Source organism: Salvelinus namaycush, chromosome 34, assembly GCF_016432855.1.
Source record: "Salvelinus namaycush isolate Seneca chromosome 34, SaNama_1.0, whole genome shotgun sequence".
Taxonomy (NCBI): Eukaryota; Metazoa; Chordata; class Actinopteri; order Salmoniformes; family Salmonidae; genus Salvelinus; species Salvelinus namaycush.
The window spans coordinates 1,435,642-1,452,534 of record NC_052340.1 but is presented as its reverse complement, the minus strand read 5'-3'; the positions used below and the strand labels follow the sequence as shown (position 1 = coordinate 1,452,534).

Genomic DNA, 16,893 nt, shown 5'->3' with positions numbered 1-16,893 from the left:
ATACACTCAGTGTATATTATTTTGTCATTTAAGATGAAACGTTTGAATGAAGTATAGGGTTTTTATAATAAGTATTTTACATTTATCAGCCTTACAGTATTCAATGCTGCTAAAAGGTCGTTATTTCATTGGGGGCGGGGATAGAGAACCGGGACAACGAACGTTGCAGCTGTCAAGTTTCAAGTTTTATTAGTGGTATGTACGGGATACACATGGTATACACTACTGGTCAAAAGTTTTAAAACACCTTCTCATTCAAGGGTTTTTCTTTATTTTTTTACTACTAAAAAATCCATCCAAAGTGGCCGTTGTGCCCTTGGGCTGAATATAATAATTATAATTCCCTTCTTCCAGCTGCCGTGCTCCAAAGCACCTATCACCCACATGGCTCTCTAAGATGTAGCCAATGCCCTTAGCATTTCAGCTAAGAAATAGGCTACAAGTGAATGAAGACAGACACATCAGGGAAGCAACTGTGTGCGTCCCTCTTAACGAATTCCGAGGTGCATATTGAAGATGTTCACACAGATGAGCAGGGACCCTGGCCATCTTTCTTTTTCAGAGTCAGTAGAAATGGCTCTTTAGTGTCCTAAGTTTTTATAACTGTAACCTTAATTGCCTACCGTCTGTAAGCTATTAGTGTCTTAACGACCGTTCCACAGGTGCATGTTCATTAATTGTTTATGGTTCATTGAACAAGCATGAGGAACATTGTTTAAACCCTTTACAATGAAGATCTGTGAAGTTATTTGGAGTTTTAAGAATTATCTTTGAAAGACAGGTTCCTGAAAAAGGGACGTTTCTTTTTTGTTGAGTTGACTATCCCCCATAGTACAAAAGTTGACCTATGCTACTGGTCAACTTGTCCTTCTGTGCAAGAAAAAAAAAACATGTTCCAAAATGCAATCAATTAGCGGGAAAACACTGTTCTCGAAAGTGAAGACAAATGCGATTATGCATGTAATGCTTTATAAAAAATGTGCATTTCTATGGTGAAAATGATCTTCCCCATTTGTGAAACTCACGTGCAGCCTATTAGCCTGTTAGGCTCTACACCAGTTATAAAGCAGATTAATGTGCTTAATTTTCAGGAATTTTTTGGCCTCTTTAGTTGTGATACAAACCTTATCAAAAAAAGGCTTGCGCTGTTCCTTGCCTTACTGCACAAGCTGGGCATCATTCACACGTGATAATACATAATCCACAAGTGATAGATAATATTGTCACCCATCAGACTATTCTTAATTTAATATTGTCTTTACATATACTAAGTAATATATGTGTGAAATTAGTTTTGATTTAGAACAAAAAAAGTGTCATCTTGGCACTTAAATAGCAAATGGAGGACGCTTTTCCCGTGGTTCATTTTCATGCCAGCCAGATAGGCTATACTCCTGTTGTAAAGCAAAGCAATGTGCTTCATATTATGAGAATTGATAAATAGTAGGCCTACCCTATAGAAAGCTGATAGGATCCGCCTCTTTTTAATAGAGGTCATCACTTTGTTTTATCGCACTATTGCATAGCCGATAGAAATGTTGCGCAACATGAGCTCATGGTCTCTCATGAAGCGTTTGATTAGATTTTTGATTACATTTGCATTGCACACAGAGTGATTAGAGGGACAATAGAGTGCTGTGTACCAGGCAGTTAGCACGTTTAGTAAACAACTAATAACCATCAGCAACATCAGAGCTTGGAGAAGTCTAATTACCATGACTAAACGGTCATACTGAATTTGACTGCCATCATGACTCGTGACTGCCGGTGTGGCAGTAATACGGTCACCATAAGTGTCACAGTAAGGTGCGGATTAAAGGGAAGCACAGCCGCAAGCTGCCCAGTGACACGAGCCTACCAGATGAGCTAAATAACTTCTATGCTCGCTTCGAAGGCAAGCAACACTGAAGCATGCATGACAGCATTAGCTGTTCTGGACGACTGTGTGATAACGCTCTCCGTAGCTGATGTAAGACCTTTTAAACAGGTCAACATTCACAAGGCCGCAGGGCCAGACAGATTACCAGGACGTTTACTCCAAGCATGTGCTGACCAACTGGCAAGTGTCTTCACTGACATTTTCAACCTGAAAGGCTTGAAAGGCTGGTCATGGCTCACATCAACACCATTTTCCGGGAAACCCTAGACCCACTCCAATTTGCATACCGCCCCAACAGATCCACAGATGATGCAATCTCTATTGCAGTCCACACTGCCCTTTCCCACCTGGACAAAAGGAACACCTATGTGAGAATGCTGGAAGAGAATGCACTCCCAAGCAATTCCTTTACCAGACTGTGATCTAACTGGTCAGGACGCTCTCGATGGTGCAGCGGTAGTTTTTGGAGAGGACCTGGGGTGGCATTCTCAATTTCTTCAGCAGCCTTAGGAAGTAGAGACGCTGTTGTGCCCTCTTGACGAGTGGTGTTGTTGGTCCATGACAAGTCCTCGGTGATGTGGACGCCAAGGAACATAAAACTGCTGACTCTCTACTGCAGTCCATTTGATGTGGATCCTCCTCAATTAACACTTACTGGCTTAAGGGAGAGGTTGTTGTCCTGGCACCACAATGCCATTTCACTTACCTCCTCTCTATAGGCTGACTCGTCGTTGTTGGTTATCAGGCCTACAACCGTGGTGTCGTCAGCAAACTTGATGATGGAGTTTGTGTCGTGCAAAGACACACAGTTGTGGGTGAAAAGGAAGTATAGCAGAGGGCTGAGGACACAACCTTGGGGGACCTCTGTGTTAAGTGTCAATGTGGAGGAGGTGTTGCCAATCCTCACAGCCTGTGGTCTGCCCTTCATGATGTCAAGGATTCAGTTGCAGAGGGTGTGGTCCAGACCCAGGGCTCTGAGCTTGGTGTCAAACTTGGAGGAAACAATAGTGTTGAATGCTAAACTGTAGTCAATGAAGAGCATTCTCACATAGATGTTCCTCTTGTCCAGATGTGTTACAGCCGTGTGAATATGAATGTGTGAATATGTGTGAATATGAAAATGGCATCTTCTATGGATCTGTTGGAGCGTCTGATATCAATGTAATATCAGCTAAATCACTGGTTTATTCTTGTGGGACAAGCTTATTTTAGCTCGCAGGTGCATGTCATCTCCCGTTAGTATTGTTTAAGAAAGTGCATGTATGTGTGTGGCTGTCGGTGTGGTGCGTGTAGACCTCTGCAAACGGAAACTTGCAGGTCTTTTCATAGTCAGATTAATACTCTCTCTGTGTGAATCTGACAGGGGAATTACCGTCAAACTGTCGTGCAGCCCAGCATAGCCCCCCTACCTCCACCCCTTTACAGAAACATATGATGAGGACTACAGTAGTACAGGCCCCCCGATATCAGCAGAGTGCCCCACATCTCACACCTTCTCCCTATCCCACTTCTCCAAGCCCAATGTTCCTAAATACAACATGGGAAGTGGGGTACAATGTAAGAGAGAGAGAGGTGTGTTTTTGTCTGTCTAGAGTAATCCCTCTATCCCTCTCAGTGATCCAGTGCCACGACTGGGGCGAGTCAGGCGGAGCCGTGAGGGTGATGGAGGGGGAGGCATGCTGTCTTCTCTGCCCTCTCTTCTCCCACCCCACTGTCTACAACTACAGCTCGATCCAGGCAGCAGGCCTCAACCTTGTGTGGTACCACGTGGCTGCAGGTCAGGACCTGGAACAACCCATCGACTTCCACCACCCCGACCAGAGGCTCAGCAAGGAGAGGGAGAAGCTCTGGCTGCAGCCCACCACCACGCAGGACGCGGGCCAGTACATCTGCATGCTGAGGTAGGATGGAGACTGGGCTTGGTAGTGCCAAGAAAACCTGTCTATGAGCAGATGTTTGTATAAAAAGTGTCATTCTTTTAATCTTTTGAACCCATCATCATTATCTGTCAGACGGTCAGAAAGTGCGTCATATCCTGAGCCAAAACCCCCTGAACAACAATATCAAAGTTTGTCCTAAAAGTCAAAGTTTGTCTGATTTAACATGGTGTGTGTACTTTCCCCTCTCAGAAACAGGACATCGTGTGCCAAGATTGCCATGCGCCTGCAGGTGTTGCCAAGTGGCCAGGACCCTAACTGTGAGGTGAAGGCTGCTGTACCTCCCACCCCAGTCATCGTGCCCATACAGGAGGGCAGGACCCTAACCTGCCCTGACCTGGAGGACATCAAGCTGCCTAACACTAGCCACTCTGTCACCTGGTACCATGTAAGGTGACCCTCGGTCTGTCTGTGTACAATTAATTTAATTTACCATATGGGAGAATGGCCAGTACTGTCACTTGGATGCTGTACATAATACAAATAGCAGCTAAGAAAGTGTATTACTTGATACAATTCAAAAAATAGGTTCCTTATTAAAAAGCACTGCGATCATCAGTATACCCCAGGGTTCAAAACATTGTTGTCAGATTGTATACTAAGTTGTAAACATGTTTTTGGTTATAATTTGGGCCTGGCACCACAATTATATCTACCTATCAGGTTTGAGTTGTTAGTATTTTGGTCTATTAATATTAGTATTTTCAAAAAGTTGACATAAAAATCTCAATCTTGATGAAAATGTATATATTTTTTTGTTTATCATACTAGTGTCACCGAAATGTCATGAATTTTAACCACTTTTTAAAATGAACATATATACAAAGCTCACTATTTTGAATTACACGTCATTTAAAAGCCAATTTCATAGAGAATGTAACAAAGTGGACTATATGTAGTAACTTCCTTTGAAGAGATGTTTGGGTCTAAGTAGGTGTTTGCTGTTTGGCAGTCTAAATTGTGGGATTTGCAAATATGCGCATATTTGTATTTATTATGGATCCCCATTACCTGATGCCAAGGCAGCAGCTACTCTTCCTAGGGTCAAGCAAAATTAAGGCAGTTATACAATTTTAAAAACATTACAATACACCAGAAAATCAGCACTGTAACAGATTGCTGTATTTTTCTATTTACAGTAAATCATACAGTAATGTGCTGCTATACCAGTTTACAATATGTTTTCTGTAGACCTCAAGGCATTCTGGTCTAGCAAATTACTGCATTTGTTAGCTGTAAAATGAACAACAAATGTTCAGCTAAGATACCGAATTGTAAATTACAGTTATTTTCAAAATTAAAGCCCACGTTGTGCCATTTCAAGACTGATTTATAAAGTTTGACTGGTTTCATCACTGATTACAAAATTTGAGAACTCTTAATGTTTTGGCCACAGTTTTTTGTTAAGTTTTAGAACCTTCTAAGTAAAATCAACCTTTTTAAGTTTGGAATTTGCTGAACATATCTTATGTTTTGGCCATCACAGTTGTATTACATCCGTCTAGAATGCGGTTTCAACCAATCATCATCCAGGATTAGACCCACTCGTTGTATAAACAATTGTATTGTCTTTGTTTTATGTTGATTGTCAATTTGTACCCAGTGTAGAATAACGTGACGGAGTAATCTGTAGAGGAATCAACTATAAAAAAGTTGACAATAAAATTACTGTAAAAGTGGAACACAACACGTTACAATACGACAGGATGCCAGTCTATCGCAGGGACTTACTCCCAACCCATCTCCTTAATGCTGAGTGCCAAGCAGGGCGGAAACTCTAACCACAAGGGCAAGGAGTTGGTCTCACTAATGCGTCTAACAAATATAGCCTCTAACAAAGCATGGCAGGACATACACTACATGACCAAAAGGTCAATGGACCTCTTTGGTTCCTCTCTTCTACTAAAAATGATCTACTCCAGTGGAGGCGGCTGAGGGGAGGACGCCTCATAATAATGGCCAGAACAGAGCACATGGAATGGCATAAATACATGGAAACCATGTGTTTGATACCATTTCACTAATTCCACTCCTGCCACTACCACGAGCCTGTCATCCCCAATTAAGGTGCCACCAACCTCCTGTGATCTACTGTGCTCTACCCCCCCCCCCCTCCCCCTCCTGTGTTGACCTTGAGCAGGAGTGCAATGCCTTCGGGAACGTCAACATCGATCGTGTGTTAAAAGGAGACACGCTGGTCATCCATGTAATGTTGGAGCACTACCAAGGACTGTACCACTGTGTGGTCACTTATGAGACCAAAGGAAGAGCCATCAAATTCACCAGAGTGGTCAATGTAACCGCAGTGTGTAAGGCCTTTTTCACAACTATCTGAATGTTTTGTAACAATGAACGTTGCACTGTACATCCTTTTGTTAATGTTTGAGACCATGAAAGCAATTCAGTGATATGTTTTTGAATATTTCCCATAGTCAAGGTTTTATGGATAAATATCTGATCTTGCAATATGATAATGTCAAACTTTCAATAAGTGGGGGCGTCATTTCTCTTTTGTGTTTCTCTCAGCTTCCAGTGGTTTACCCAAACAGCCAAATATACTCAACCCTACCAAGGAGCAACTCTATCCTGTCAAAAAAGGTAGGTAGAGATAGATTATTAGATACATCAGCATATCAATATATTGATCAAGATATACACAGTGTACAAAACATTAGGAACACTGCTCTTTCCATGACATAGACTGAGCAGGTGAAGGCTATGATCCCTTATTGATGTCACTTCAATCAGTGTAGATGAAGGGGAGGAGACAGGTTAAAGAAAGAGGTTTAATCATTGAGACAATTGGATTGTGTATGTGTGCCATGAGCAAGATAAAATATTTAAGTGCCTTTGAACGGGGTATGGTACTAGGTGCCAGGCGCACCGGTTTGTGTCAAGAACTGCAATACTGCCGGGTTTTTCACGCTCAACAGTTTCCCGTGTGTATCAATAATGGTCCAACACACAAAGGACATCCAGACAACTTGACACAGAAAGAGATAAAAGGAGAATTGACAGCAGTACGATGACAAAGCATGTGTGAGAGAAATCTTTCTACTAAAGATGTAGAAATACTGAAAAGCATATATATATATATATATATATAACTATTGGTTTATGCAGACCAGTTAGCAACATGCCAATTAGGCATCTATATATATACAGTTGAAGTCGGAAGTTTACATACACTTAGGTTGGTGTCATTACAAGTCATTTTTAAACCACTCCACAGTTAACAAACTATAGTTTTGACAAGTCGGTTAAGACATGTACTTTGTGCATGACACAAGTAATTTTTCCAACAATTGTTGACCGACACATTATTTCACATATAATTCACTGTATCACAATTCCAGTGGGTCAGAAGTTTACATTCAGTAAGTTGACTGTGCCTTTAAACAGCTTGGAAAATTCCAGAAAATGATGTCATGGCTTTAGAAGCTTCTGATAGGCTAATTGACATAATTTGAGTCAATTGGAGGTGTACCTGTGGATGTATTTCAAGGCCTACCTTCAAACTCAGTGCCTCTTTGCTTGACATCATAAGAAAATCAAAAGAAATCAGCCAAGACCTCCACAAGTCTGGTTCAAAATTTGTAGACCTCCACAAGTCTGGTTCATCCTTGGGAGCAATTTCCAAATGCCTGAAGGTACCACGTTCATCTGTACAAACACCATGAGACCACGCAGCCGTCATACCGCTCAGGAAGGAGACGCATTCTGTCTCCTAGAGATGAACTTACTTTGGTGCGAAAAGTGCAGATCAGGGGGGACTGGTGCACTTCACAAAATAGATGGCATCATGAGGCAGGAGAACTATGTGGATATATTGAAGCAACATCTCAAGACATCAGTCAGGAAGTTAAAGCTTGGTCACATATGGGTCTTCCAAACGGACAATGACCCCAAGCATACTTCCAAAGTTGTGGCAAAATGGCTTAAGGACAAGAAAGTCAAGGTATTGTAGTGGCCATCACAAAGCCCTGACCTCAATCCTATAGAAAAGTTGTGGTCAGAACTGAAAAAGCATGTGCGAGCAAGGATCCTACAAACCTGCCCCAGTTACACCAGCTCTGTCAGGAGGAATGGGCCGAAATTCACCCAACTTATTGTGGGAAGCTTGTGGAAGGCTACCTGAAACGTTTGACCCAAGTTAAACAATTTAAAGGCAATGCTACCAAATACTAATTAAGTGTATGTAAACTTCTGACCCACTGGGAATGTGATGAAAGAAATAAATGCTGAAATAATTTATTCTCTCTACTATTATTCTGACATTTCACATTCTTCAAATAAAGTGGTGATTCTAACTGACCTAAGACAGGGAATTTTTACTTGGATTAAATGTCAGGAATTGTGAAAAAAAACTGAGTTTAAATGTATTTGGCTAAGGTGTATGTAACCTTCCGACTTCAACTGTATATATATCACTTAGAAATGTCCTTGTTTTTGAAAGAAAAGCAAATTTTTAAAATTACATCAAATTGATCAGAAATACAGTGTAGACATTGTTAATCTTGTAAATTACTATTGTAGGTGGAAACAGCAATTTTTTTTTTTAGGTAATATCTACATAGGCGTACAGAGGCCCGTTATCTGCAACCATCACTCCTGTGTTCCAATGGCACGTTGTGTTAGCTAATCCAAGTTTTTCATATTAAAAGGATAATTGATCATTATAAAACACTTTTGCAATTATGTTAGCACAGCTTAAAACTGTTGTGCTGATTTAAAGAAGCAATAAAACTGGCCTTCTTTAGACTAGTTGAGTATCTGGAGCATCAGCATTTGTGGGTTCGATTACAGGCTCAAAATGGCCAGAAACAAAGACCTTTCTTCCGAAACTCGTCAGTCTATTCTTGTTCTGAGAAATGAAGGCTATGCCATGCGAGAAATTGCCAGAAACTGAAGATCTCATACAACGCTGTGTACTACTCCCTACTTCACAGAACAGCGCAAACTGGCTCTAACCAGAATAACCTTCTAGGCAGAGTTGCAAAGATAAAGCCATATCTCAGACTGGCCAATAAAAAGAAAAGATTAAGATGGGCAAAATAACACAGACACTGGACAGAGGAACTCTGCCTAGAAGGCCAGCATCCCGGAGTCGCCACTTCACTGTTGACGTTGAGACGTGTTTTCCAGCTACAATAGTCATTTACAACATTAACAATGTCTACACTGTATGTCTGATCAATTTGATGTTATTTTAATGTACAAAAAATTAGCTTTTCTTTCAAAAACAAGGACATTTCTAAGTGACCCCAAACTTTTGAACGGTGTGTGTGTGCGCGCGTACGTGCGTGTACATACACACACACACACACATGACATAGACTGACCAGGTGAATCCAGGTGACAGCTATGATCCCTTATCAGTGTCAGTTGTTAAATCCACTTCAATCAGTGTAGATGGGGAGCTGACAGGTTAAAGAAAGATTTTTAAGCCTGGAAACAATTGGATTGTGTATGTGTGCCTTCCAGAGGGTAAATGGGCAAGACAAAATATTTTAAGTCCCTTTGAACGGGGTAAGGTGCCAGGTGCACCGGTTTGTGTCAAGAACTGCAACGCTGTTGGGTTTTTCACGCTCAACAGTCCACCACCCGAAGGACATCCAGCCCACTTGACACAACTGTAGGAAGCATTGGAGTCAACATGGGCCAGCATCCCTGTGGAACGCTTTCAACACCTTGTAGAGTCAATGCCCTGACAAATTTAGGCGTTTCTGAGGGCAAAAGGGGGTTCTTCTCAATATTAGGAAGGTGTTCCTAATGATTTGTACACTCAGTGCATATTACGATAAATCAAGTTAAACTTATTCAACTCAGATTCAAGCCTGTCCCCTTAACAAGTCATACAATTCAGTTGAAGATCAGACCATCCCTTCCCACTTTTCGCTGTTGTGATCATCGAATTAGAATTAATACTAAGCATATGGTTGTGACAGAGTTGTCTCAATAAATAGAAAAAATTATAATCATCAACATCAGAGTTTTAGCTATTCCATTTTAATTTTATTCAAATGTTTAATTTGACAACGTTGTAGTCATGGCTGTAGCGGTGATATTGTCATGGTGACAATATCTAGTACAGTAGACATTGTTCCCATGGTAATGCAGCAGTATTGATAGCCTTGGTGACTGTTGCAGGGTCAGAGGTGAATCTCACATCGAGGCCTCTCCATCTCCAACATTTTAATAACTGACTTGAGATCAGTTTTAGAACTTAGAAGTTACTGTAACTAAGTTTGATAAACGTATCTTATGTGTTGGCTGTCACTAATTTGAAAGTTGCGATGGGCAATGATTATTGGGTGCGTTTGGGGAGATGCGTATGTGATAGCAAAAAGCTGGATACTTTGATTTTTTTTCTAACAGCAAGGCTCAACTTAACTCAACATGCAGTGTAAACGTTTGACAACCTATTACACTTTATTGTGTGAAAATTGTCATACGTGAGGAAAGAATATCTGTATTTCACATGTTAGAATACTATCACCACATAGAATACAGTACATTTCCAACCTATTGACCAATTGTGGGTGCATGCTTTTTATACTGTTCAACATACCTTGTGTCAATTGAAGCTTATCCTCAATACTGACAACTAAACTAATGGTGTTTTCTAATGCAAGAAATAGACCTCTGAACCTTTCACCTCTTACTACCTGTCAGGGCAAGGAGATTGAGGTTGTAACCTCATATAAATATCTTGGAATTCTAATTGATGACGGCCTCTCTTTTAAATTGCATATTCAACAACTTACAAAAAAATTGAAGCTGAAATTGGGTTTTTATTTTAGGAATAAGGCCTGTTTTTCTTTTGAAGCCAGAAGGAGGCTAGTATCAGCTACATTTATGCCTTTACTAGACTATGGGGATATTTTATATATGAATGCTTCCGCTCAGTGTTTGAGATCAATTGACACCCTTTACCATGGCACTTTGAGATTTATTTTAAACTGCAAAACCCTTACGCACCACTGCACTTTGTATACCAGGGTTGGCTGGCCTTCTCTAGTCACTCGTAGGCTCAGTCACTGGTATACTTTTACTTACAAAGCCATTTTGGGTTTACTACCTTTTTATTTGGGCATTTTTATTGTTCAGAAATGTGGTGGGTACTCTCTTCGTTCGCTAGACTTTATCCTGCTAACTGTTCGAACTGAATTTGGTAAAAGGTCTTTTATGTACTCTGCGCCATCGTCTTGGAACACCTTACAAAATAATTTTAAACTGGAAGAACTTGTCCCGATTGGTGTTTTTAAATCACTGATGAAGGATTTTGAGGCTGATTCCCTGACCTGTCAATGTTTTTAATTTGCTGTTTTTGATATTGTTATACTCTTGTGAATTCAATGGTTTTTACTAGATTACTTGTAGTTTTTCATGTTGTCTGTCTGTCTAATTTTTGTAATGACTTGGTGCTGCCTATCTTGGCCAGGACACTCTTGAAAAAGAGATTTTAAATCTCAATGAGCCCTTCCTGGTTAAATAAAGGTTAAATAAATAAAATAAAATAAATGGTCTTGTGACTTCTGGGCCTCATTTAACATATTTCCCAGTGTGCTTTGTTTTAGGTTATATTTGTTGCACCAGTTAGTGTAGAGTGTTGTACCCGTTTAGCTGTTCTTTGATTGTGCCAATAATAATATTTCCCATCACAGGGTGCAGACCAAACTGACAGTTCCACATTTATTTGATTACTGGCAATCGAGTACAATCAATACCATTTCACAGAATGCTACTTGCATTTTTTTGTGAGTTGATGAGATTGGGTGATATTGTCATGGTAGCACAGTAGACAGTTCCCATGGTAATGCAGCAGAATTGATCGCCGTGGTGACTGTTGCAGGGTCAGAGGTGGATCTCACATGCAGGGTGTCATTGCCCTACCTGGAAGGACCCAGGGAGACCTGGTGGACCATCGATGGGAAGACTGTAGATCAGCTAGCTGATCCCCGCATCTCATTCACTTCTAGGTAAGTCTCATCCTCTTCTGTTACTTTATCTTCTCATTTCTATTCTTCTCTATTCTTTTATACCGTTATTTTTGTTTGTTTCTATCTATCCTCTCCTCTCATTCTTCTGTTACCTCTGTCCAATTTTTCCCTTCCCTCCCCTCATCTCTCTATCCTACAGGGTGGTGTTGAATTATTTTGAGGACTGGACAGTTGAGAATGTGCTCCGTATCCAGGACTTCAGCTCAGAGGACCTGACCAGAGAATACAACTGCTCCGGACGCAACGGCCGAGGTGTAGCGACCCGCAGGGCAGTGCTCGAAGAGGAGGGTGAGGAATGATTTAAAACACCAAAGAGCATAGCATGTGACATTTACAATATGACATTTGTTGATCATTTGTGTGGAAATGTGCTGGATATCGTATTAGTCACGATGGGGAAAGTGGTGTGTCGCTAGTGCTCCGCGGTTGATCTTGTGGACTGTTGTGTGATCCGTGAGGACGTTTTCTGTTAAACGTTACTAATGCTTTTGTACTAAAATATCTGTCTTTAAGCCTAGGCATTGGGCTTGAGTTAGTTTCTTTTAACAAAGTCATATAGATAGAAAAGTGTGTGTGCGCGCCTTAATAGAGGCCTGTTCTAACTGTTCTGTGTGTGTAGAATGAACCCGTGATGTCTGGGCACTCAGCCAAGACTTGACAGAAACTGACTGGCTCCTCTTAAGTTAACTGGAGACAGAGTTAAATGTTATATCCTGCACACCAATGATATAGCTATTGTTCTGTTTGGAGCCCGTTTCGGGGCGAAAGATTCATGTTTTGTGTGTGACCAGTACGACCATACATAATCTGGGCCGAAAGTCAAAGGCACTTGCTTGCCCAAATTGGGGTAACCGTTGAGCTATTGTTAGAGGAAGTATGTCTGGAGTGACTTCCTGTCATTCTGGCCCCTATTGTTCTCACTCAGTTGTAACAGACTGAGGCAACCTTTTCACCCAGTTGTCTCCTCTCACACACACACACACACACACACACACACACACACACACACACACACACACACACACACACACACACACACACACATACACAGGGTCACGTGTTTTGCAGATGCTTGCATGGGGTAGTTTGACTATATAAATGCTCCTGTACTTTTTGTACAGGGGGCTCTCACTCCATTTCACCTGCATGGGGGGTGCGACCAGCCTCCTCGTTATAATACGTTTTTAATAAAAGTAAAATGTTGATTGATTATTGGCTTTGCCTCTCCTCATTATTTGAATTTCCACCACCGATCATTTCCATGATAGAATTTAAAATAAAACTTCATCTCTGCAGAGGGTAAGTAGCAGAGGTTTGGACTGTTTAGTGTAACATTCTTAAAAAAAATCAATATCAATATTCTGTTTTAATGCTTTTACATTTGATAAATTCTCATTGTTTCCTTTTAGTATTATTTGTATACCATTGTTTTATATCTTGCTCTGTTTTGTTTTATTTTTACATGCTACATGCTTTAGTGTTTTATTATTTCAAGCAATAACTTGTGAAGCACATTGGGCTGCAATCACTCGTGTGAAAGGTGCATAATAAAAGTTACATAATAAAACAATTCCCATAAAAAATCCGTCAGTTTAAGCTACAGATATCTGAAGTTGGTAGTTGGCACCGTCTATTTGCCAACTTCTGTTTGGTAGTGTCCGAACCGTTCGGGCTACAAATGAATGGGCCTGCACTGTGGAAAGCTGAGATTGTGTCATGGGACTCGTCTGAAGGTAACCAGTACCTGTAAAAACAAAAATATGGAATTATGAAGGTAGTTTTGTTCCTACCCCAAAAAAGGGGTTAAATATGTGTAAAAATAAAAATTGAATTAAAACAAACAAGCTAAATGATCCATAGTATGACCATCTTAAAACAATTCCATATGTCAGCATAGCACTCCCCCCCCCTTTCCCCCAACATCTTAGGCTCTAAAGAATTAACAAACAAAGTACAGTATATTATCATTATCAATAGTTTTTCCGGTGAGTGCAGGTCACACCAATCCTGTAGCCTAGAAGAGTTGGCTCTATCACACAGGCCTTTCCCATTTTTTTATGATTTTTTGGGGGGGGATAAGCAGGCATAACAGTGAGGGAGAGCAGGATGAGACATACAGGTCGGAGGGTTTGGATTTGATTTAAGGCTACCACAGGACTGAGGGCAACATTTTCGTAGTGCAAAATAATTGTGCAAAGTGCTAAAATTACAATAAACCTCGTTGTGATCAGCGTGATTACATTTTCAACTTTTTCTTCAACAATGTGCTTTATAAAAAGAGGAAACTATAGATGTATTGCTCGGTTTACAAAATTCTTGTTAAATCATACTGCGACATTGGCCTCAATGGGAATCACCTGCCTAAATATAGAGTAGGTTAAATAAACAATTAGGTTTATGCTATTTTTCGCACTTTGCACAATTCTTTTGCACTGTGAAGATGTCGCCTTGAACAGTGGTACAGTATAAGCTGCAGGTGATGGTGTTACCAACTAGGCCAGCCCGAGGCACCCAATTCTCGAATGAATTTTCAGTGTACCTGCCATCCGTGGAGCTGGGCTGTGGCCTGGGCGTGACTCTGTTCCTGATGCTGGTGCTGTTCGTGGTCTACCACATCTTCTGGCTGGAGCTGCTGCTGCTCTATCGCTCCTGGTTTGGAACCGACGAACGCTGTACAGGTGGGACACCGACTGTACAGACAGACCTTGCTAAGAATAACCGACTAGGGCCATTCGTTTTTCCTGACCACTTGACCTGGCCAAGAAAGTGTAGCTCCTGACCCTAATAATGACATCTCTGAAATATTTTTTTTCTTCTTCTTACTATGTTTCTGCCTTCTCCCTCATTCAGACGACAAGGAGTATGACATCTACATCTCGTACGCGAGGAATAGCGAGGAGGAGCAATTTGTGCTCTTCACACTCCGCAGGGTCCTGGAGAATGAGCTGGGCTATACCGTCTGCATCTTCGACAGGGACAGCCTTCCTGGAGGGAGTGAGTATGGTCTATCTTCAGGCACTGATATCAGTATGGAACAGTACAACAGCGGTATGAGGAGTGTATGAGAGAAAGGGGAACAGTGTGTAAGAATGAACCAGTGGGTAGGAATTGTGAGGGAGATGATTACAGACCGGAGATTTTCCTGACCACAACCTGACCAGGAAAAACTCTCTAATAGCCTACAACCAGGGCCTGGTGTTTTCCCTGGTCATGTCACATGGTCAGCAAACCTCCCCTGGCCCTAACAATGACACATGCTATTACCATTAGAGGATTCGGAGGATTGGCCTGAATGAAGGCGCTGTGCTGAATCACTGATCTACAAATCATCTTGCATCCCGAATGACTCCTCGTTATGTGATCAAGATTAGTGAATCTGCATAGCGCCTTGCTCAGGCCGACCCCCTCAGAAGCGCTGTGTTACTGAGTGAGAATGGTGTGATCCCCTTCCCAGCCATCACTGACGAGACGCTGACCTTTGTGGGCCGCAGTCGCCGCGTCCTGGTGGTGCTCAGCCCAGGATACGGCCTCCAGGGGACCCAGGCCCTGCTGGAGCTCAAGGCAGGGCTAGACAGCATGGCGTGGGGTGGACATCTGCGGGTCATCCTGGTCCAGTATAAGCCCTTGAGGCGGGACGGCTGGGTGCGCGAACTGAGGCGAGCGAGAGTAGCCCTGGCGTTGGTCCGATGGCAAGGGGACAAATCCAGCGATCTGTCCTCTAGGTTCTGGAAGCGACTCCGGGTGGAGCTACCTGTCAGAAGGATTAAAGACAAGCTACAGAGCCAAGATAGTAACGTTATACCACTGAAGAATATAGTTATAGACACATAGCGAGCATAATAACATAGTGGAGACGCAACTTGCACTTAGAATACAGAATGGCATAGCATATATGTGACATACGCACGCCCGCCCACACACACACCATTGTTCCATTATTACACTGTCGTTTTGTTTCCTTTTTGTGAGTGAGAAACCATTCATCCATTTGTTTTGCATTCTGTTAAATGCTCTTTTGAAAGGGTCTCGCATTGTCTCATTTTGTATACTTTCATATGTAAATATTTATCTGAATAAATGCATTTTTTTCATATCTCAATATCCATTTCATCCATGTCATTTAATTTCATTACATTTTCATTAATGTTTGTCATATTATGCATAATCTTTCACATGACTGTGTTTGGAGTTGCTGGTTGAATATATATTTCTGGAAGGTGATATGATAGCTATGAGTATGTGCATTTGTCATTGTTTTTGATAATGGAAAATATACAGGCTGATATTCAGTCGAACATGCCATAGCAATGTCTAATTAGTGTCTTTAATCAGTGTGATTAATGTGCACAGTTTGGAGGGGAGTCCACTTGCTAGTGATTAGTAAGTTTTCACACTACGTTCCTTTTAAAGTACATCAAAACTATTCTGTCATTTTATTTGACTGTTGGAAAAAATCTAGCTTTGCAGAATATCAAATCAAATTTTATTTGTCACATGAGCAGAACACAACTGGTGTAGACCTTACAGTGAAATGCTTACTTACAAGCCCCTAACCAACAATGCAGTTTAAAAAATACAAATAAGAATAAGAAATAAAAGTAACAAGTAGTAAGTAGTTAAAGAGCAGCAGTACCAGTACAGAGTCAATGTGCGTCGGCACCGGTAAGTCGAGGTATTAAGTATATGAATGGTAGAGTTATTAAAGTGACTATGCATAGATAATAACAGAGAGCAGTGGTGTAAAAGGGGGGGGGGGGGCAATGCAAATAGTCTGGGTAGCCATTTGATTAGATGTTCAGGAGTCTTATTGCTTAGGGGTAGAAGTTGTTTAGAAGCCTCTTGGACTTAGACTTGCCGTGCGGTAGCAGAGAGAACGGTCTATGACTAGGGTGGCTGGAGTCTTTGACAATTTTTAGGGCCCTCCCCTGACACTGCCTGGTATAGAGGTCCTGGATGGCAGGAAGTGATGTACTGGGCCGTAATGATGCACTATCCTCTGTAGTGCCTTGCAGTTGGAGGCCGAGCAGTTGCCATACCAGGCAGTGATGCAACCAGTCAGGATGCTCTCGATGGT

At 41.5% G+C, this 16,893-nt stretch overlaps 1 protein-coding gene and 1 long non-coding RNA gene across 2 annotated transcripts in view; one reads left to right on the top strand and one right to left on the bottom strand.

The window, feature by feature from the left end:
• LOC120028321 (interleukin-1 receptor accessory protein) overlaps nucleotides 1–15,918 on the top strand; it is a 33,208-nt gene extending 17,290 nt beyond the window's left edge. The window contains exons 3-11 of the mRNA XM_038973529.1: nucleotides 3,495–3,780; nucleotides 4,009–4,204; nucleotides 5,957–6,125; nucleotides 6,343–6,414; nucleotides 11,672–11,798; nucleotides 11,959–12,107; nucleotides 14,354–14,497; nucleotides 14,670–14,813; nucleotides 15,274–15,918. Of these exons, the coding sequence (XP_038829457.1) occupies nucleotides 3,495–3,780; nucleotides 4,009–4,204; nucleotides 5,957–6,125; nucleotides 6,343–6,414; nucleotides 11,672–11,798; nucleotides 11,959–12,107; nucleotides 14,354–14,497; nucleotides 14,670–14,813; nucleotides 15,274–15,650 (1,664 nt within the window). The 3' untranslated portion in view covers nucleotides 15,651–15,918. The remainder of the gene's footprint in view (nucleotides 1–3,494; nucleotides 3,781–4,008; nucleotides 4,205–5,956; nucleotides 6,126–6,342; nucleotides 6,415–11,671; nucleotides 11,799–11,958; nucleotides 12,108–14,353; nucleotides 14,498–14,669; nucleotides 14,814–15,273) is intronic.
• LOC120028322 lies at nucleotides 11,278–15,920 on the bottom strand. Its single transcript, XR_005473426.1, has 3 exons — nucleotides 15,296–15,920; nucleotides 14,359–14,804; nucleotides 11,278–13,563 (listed from the first exon to the last, which is right to left on the bottom strand). It is a non-coding gene; the product is annotated as an uncharacterized LOC120028322 (long non-coding RNA).
• Between the last annotated feature and the right edge of the window lie 973 nt (nucleotides 15,921–16,893).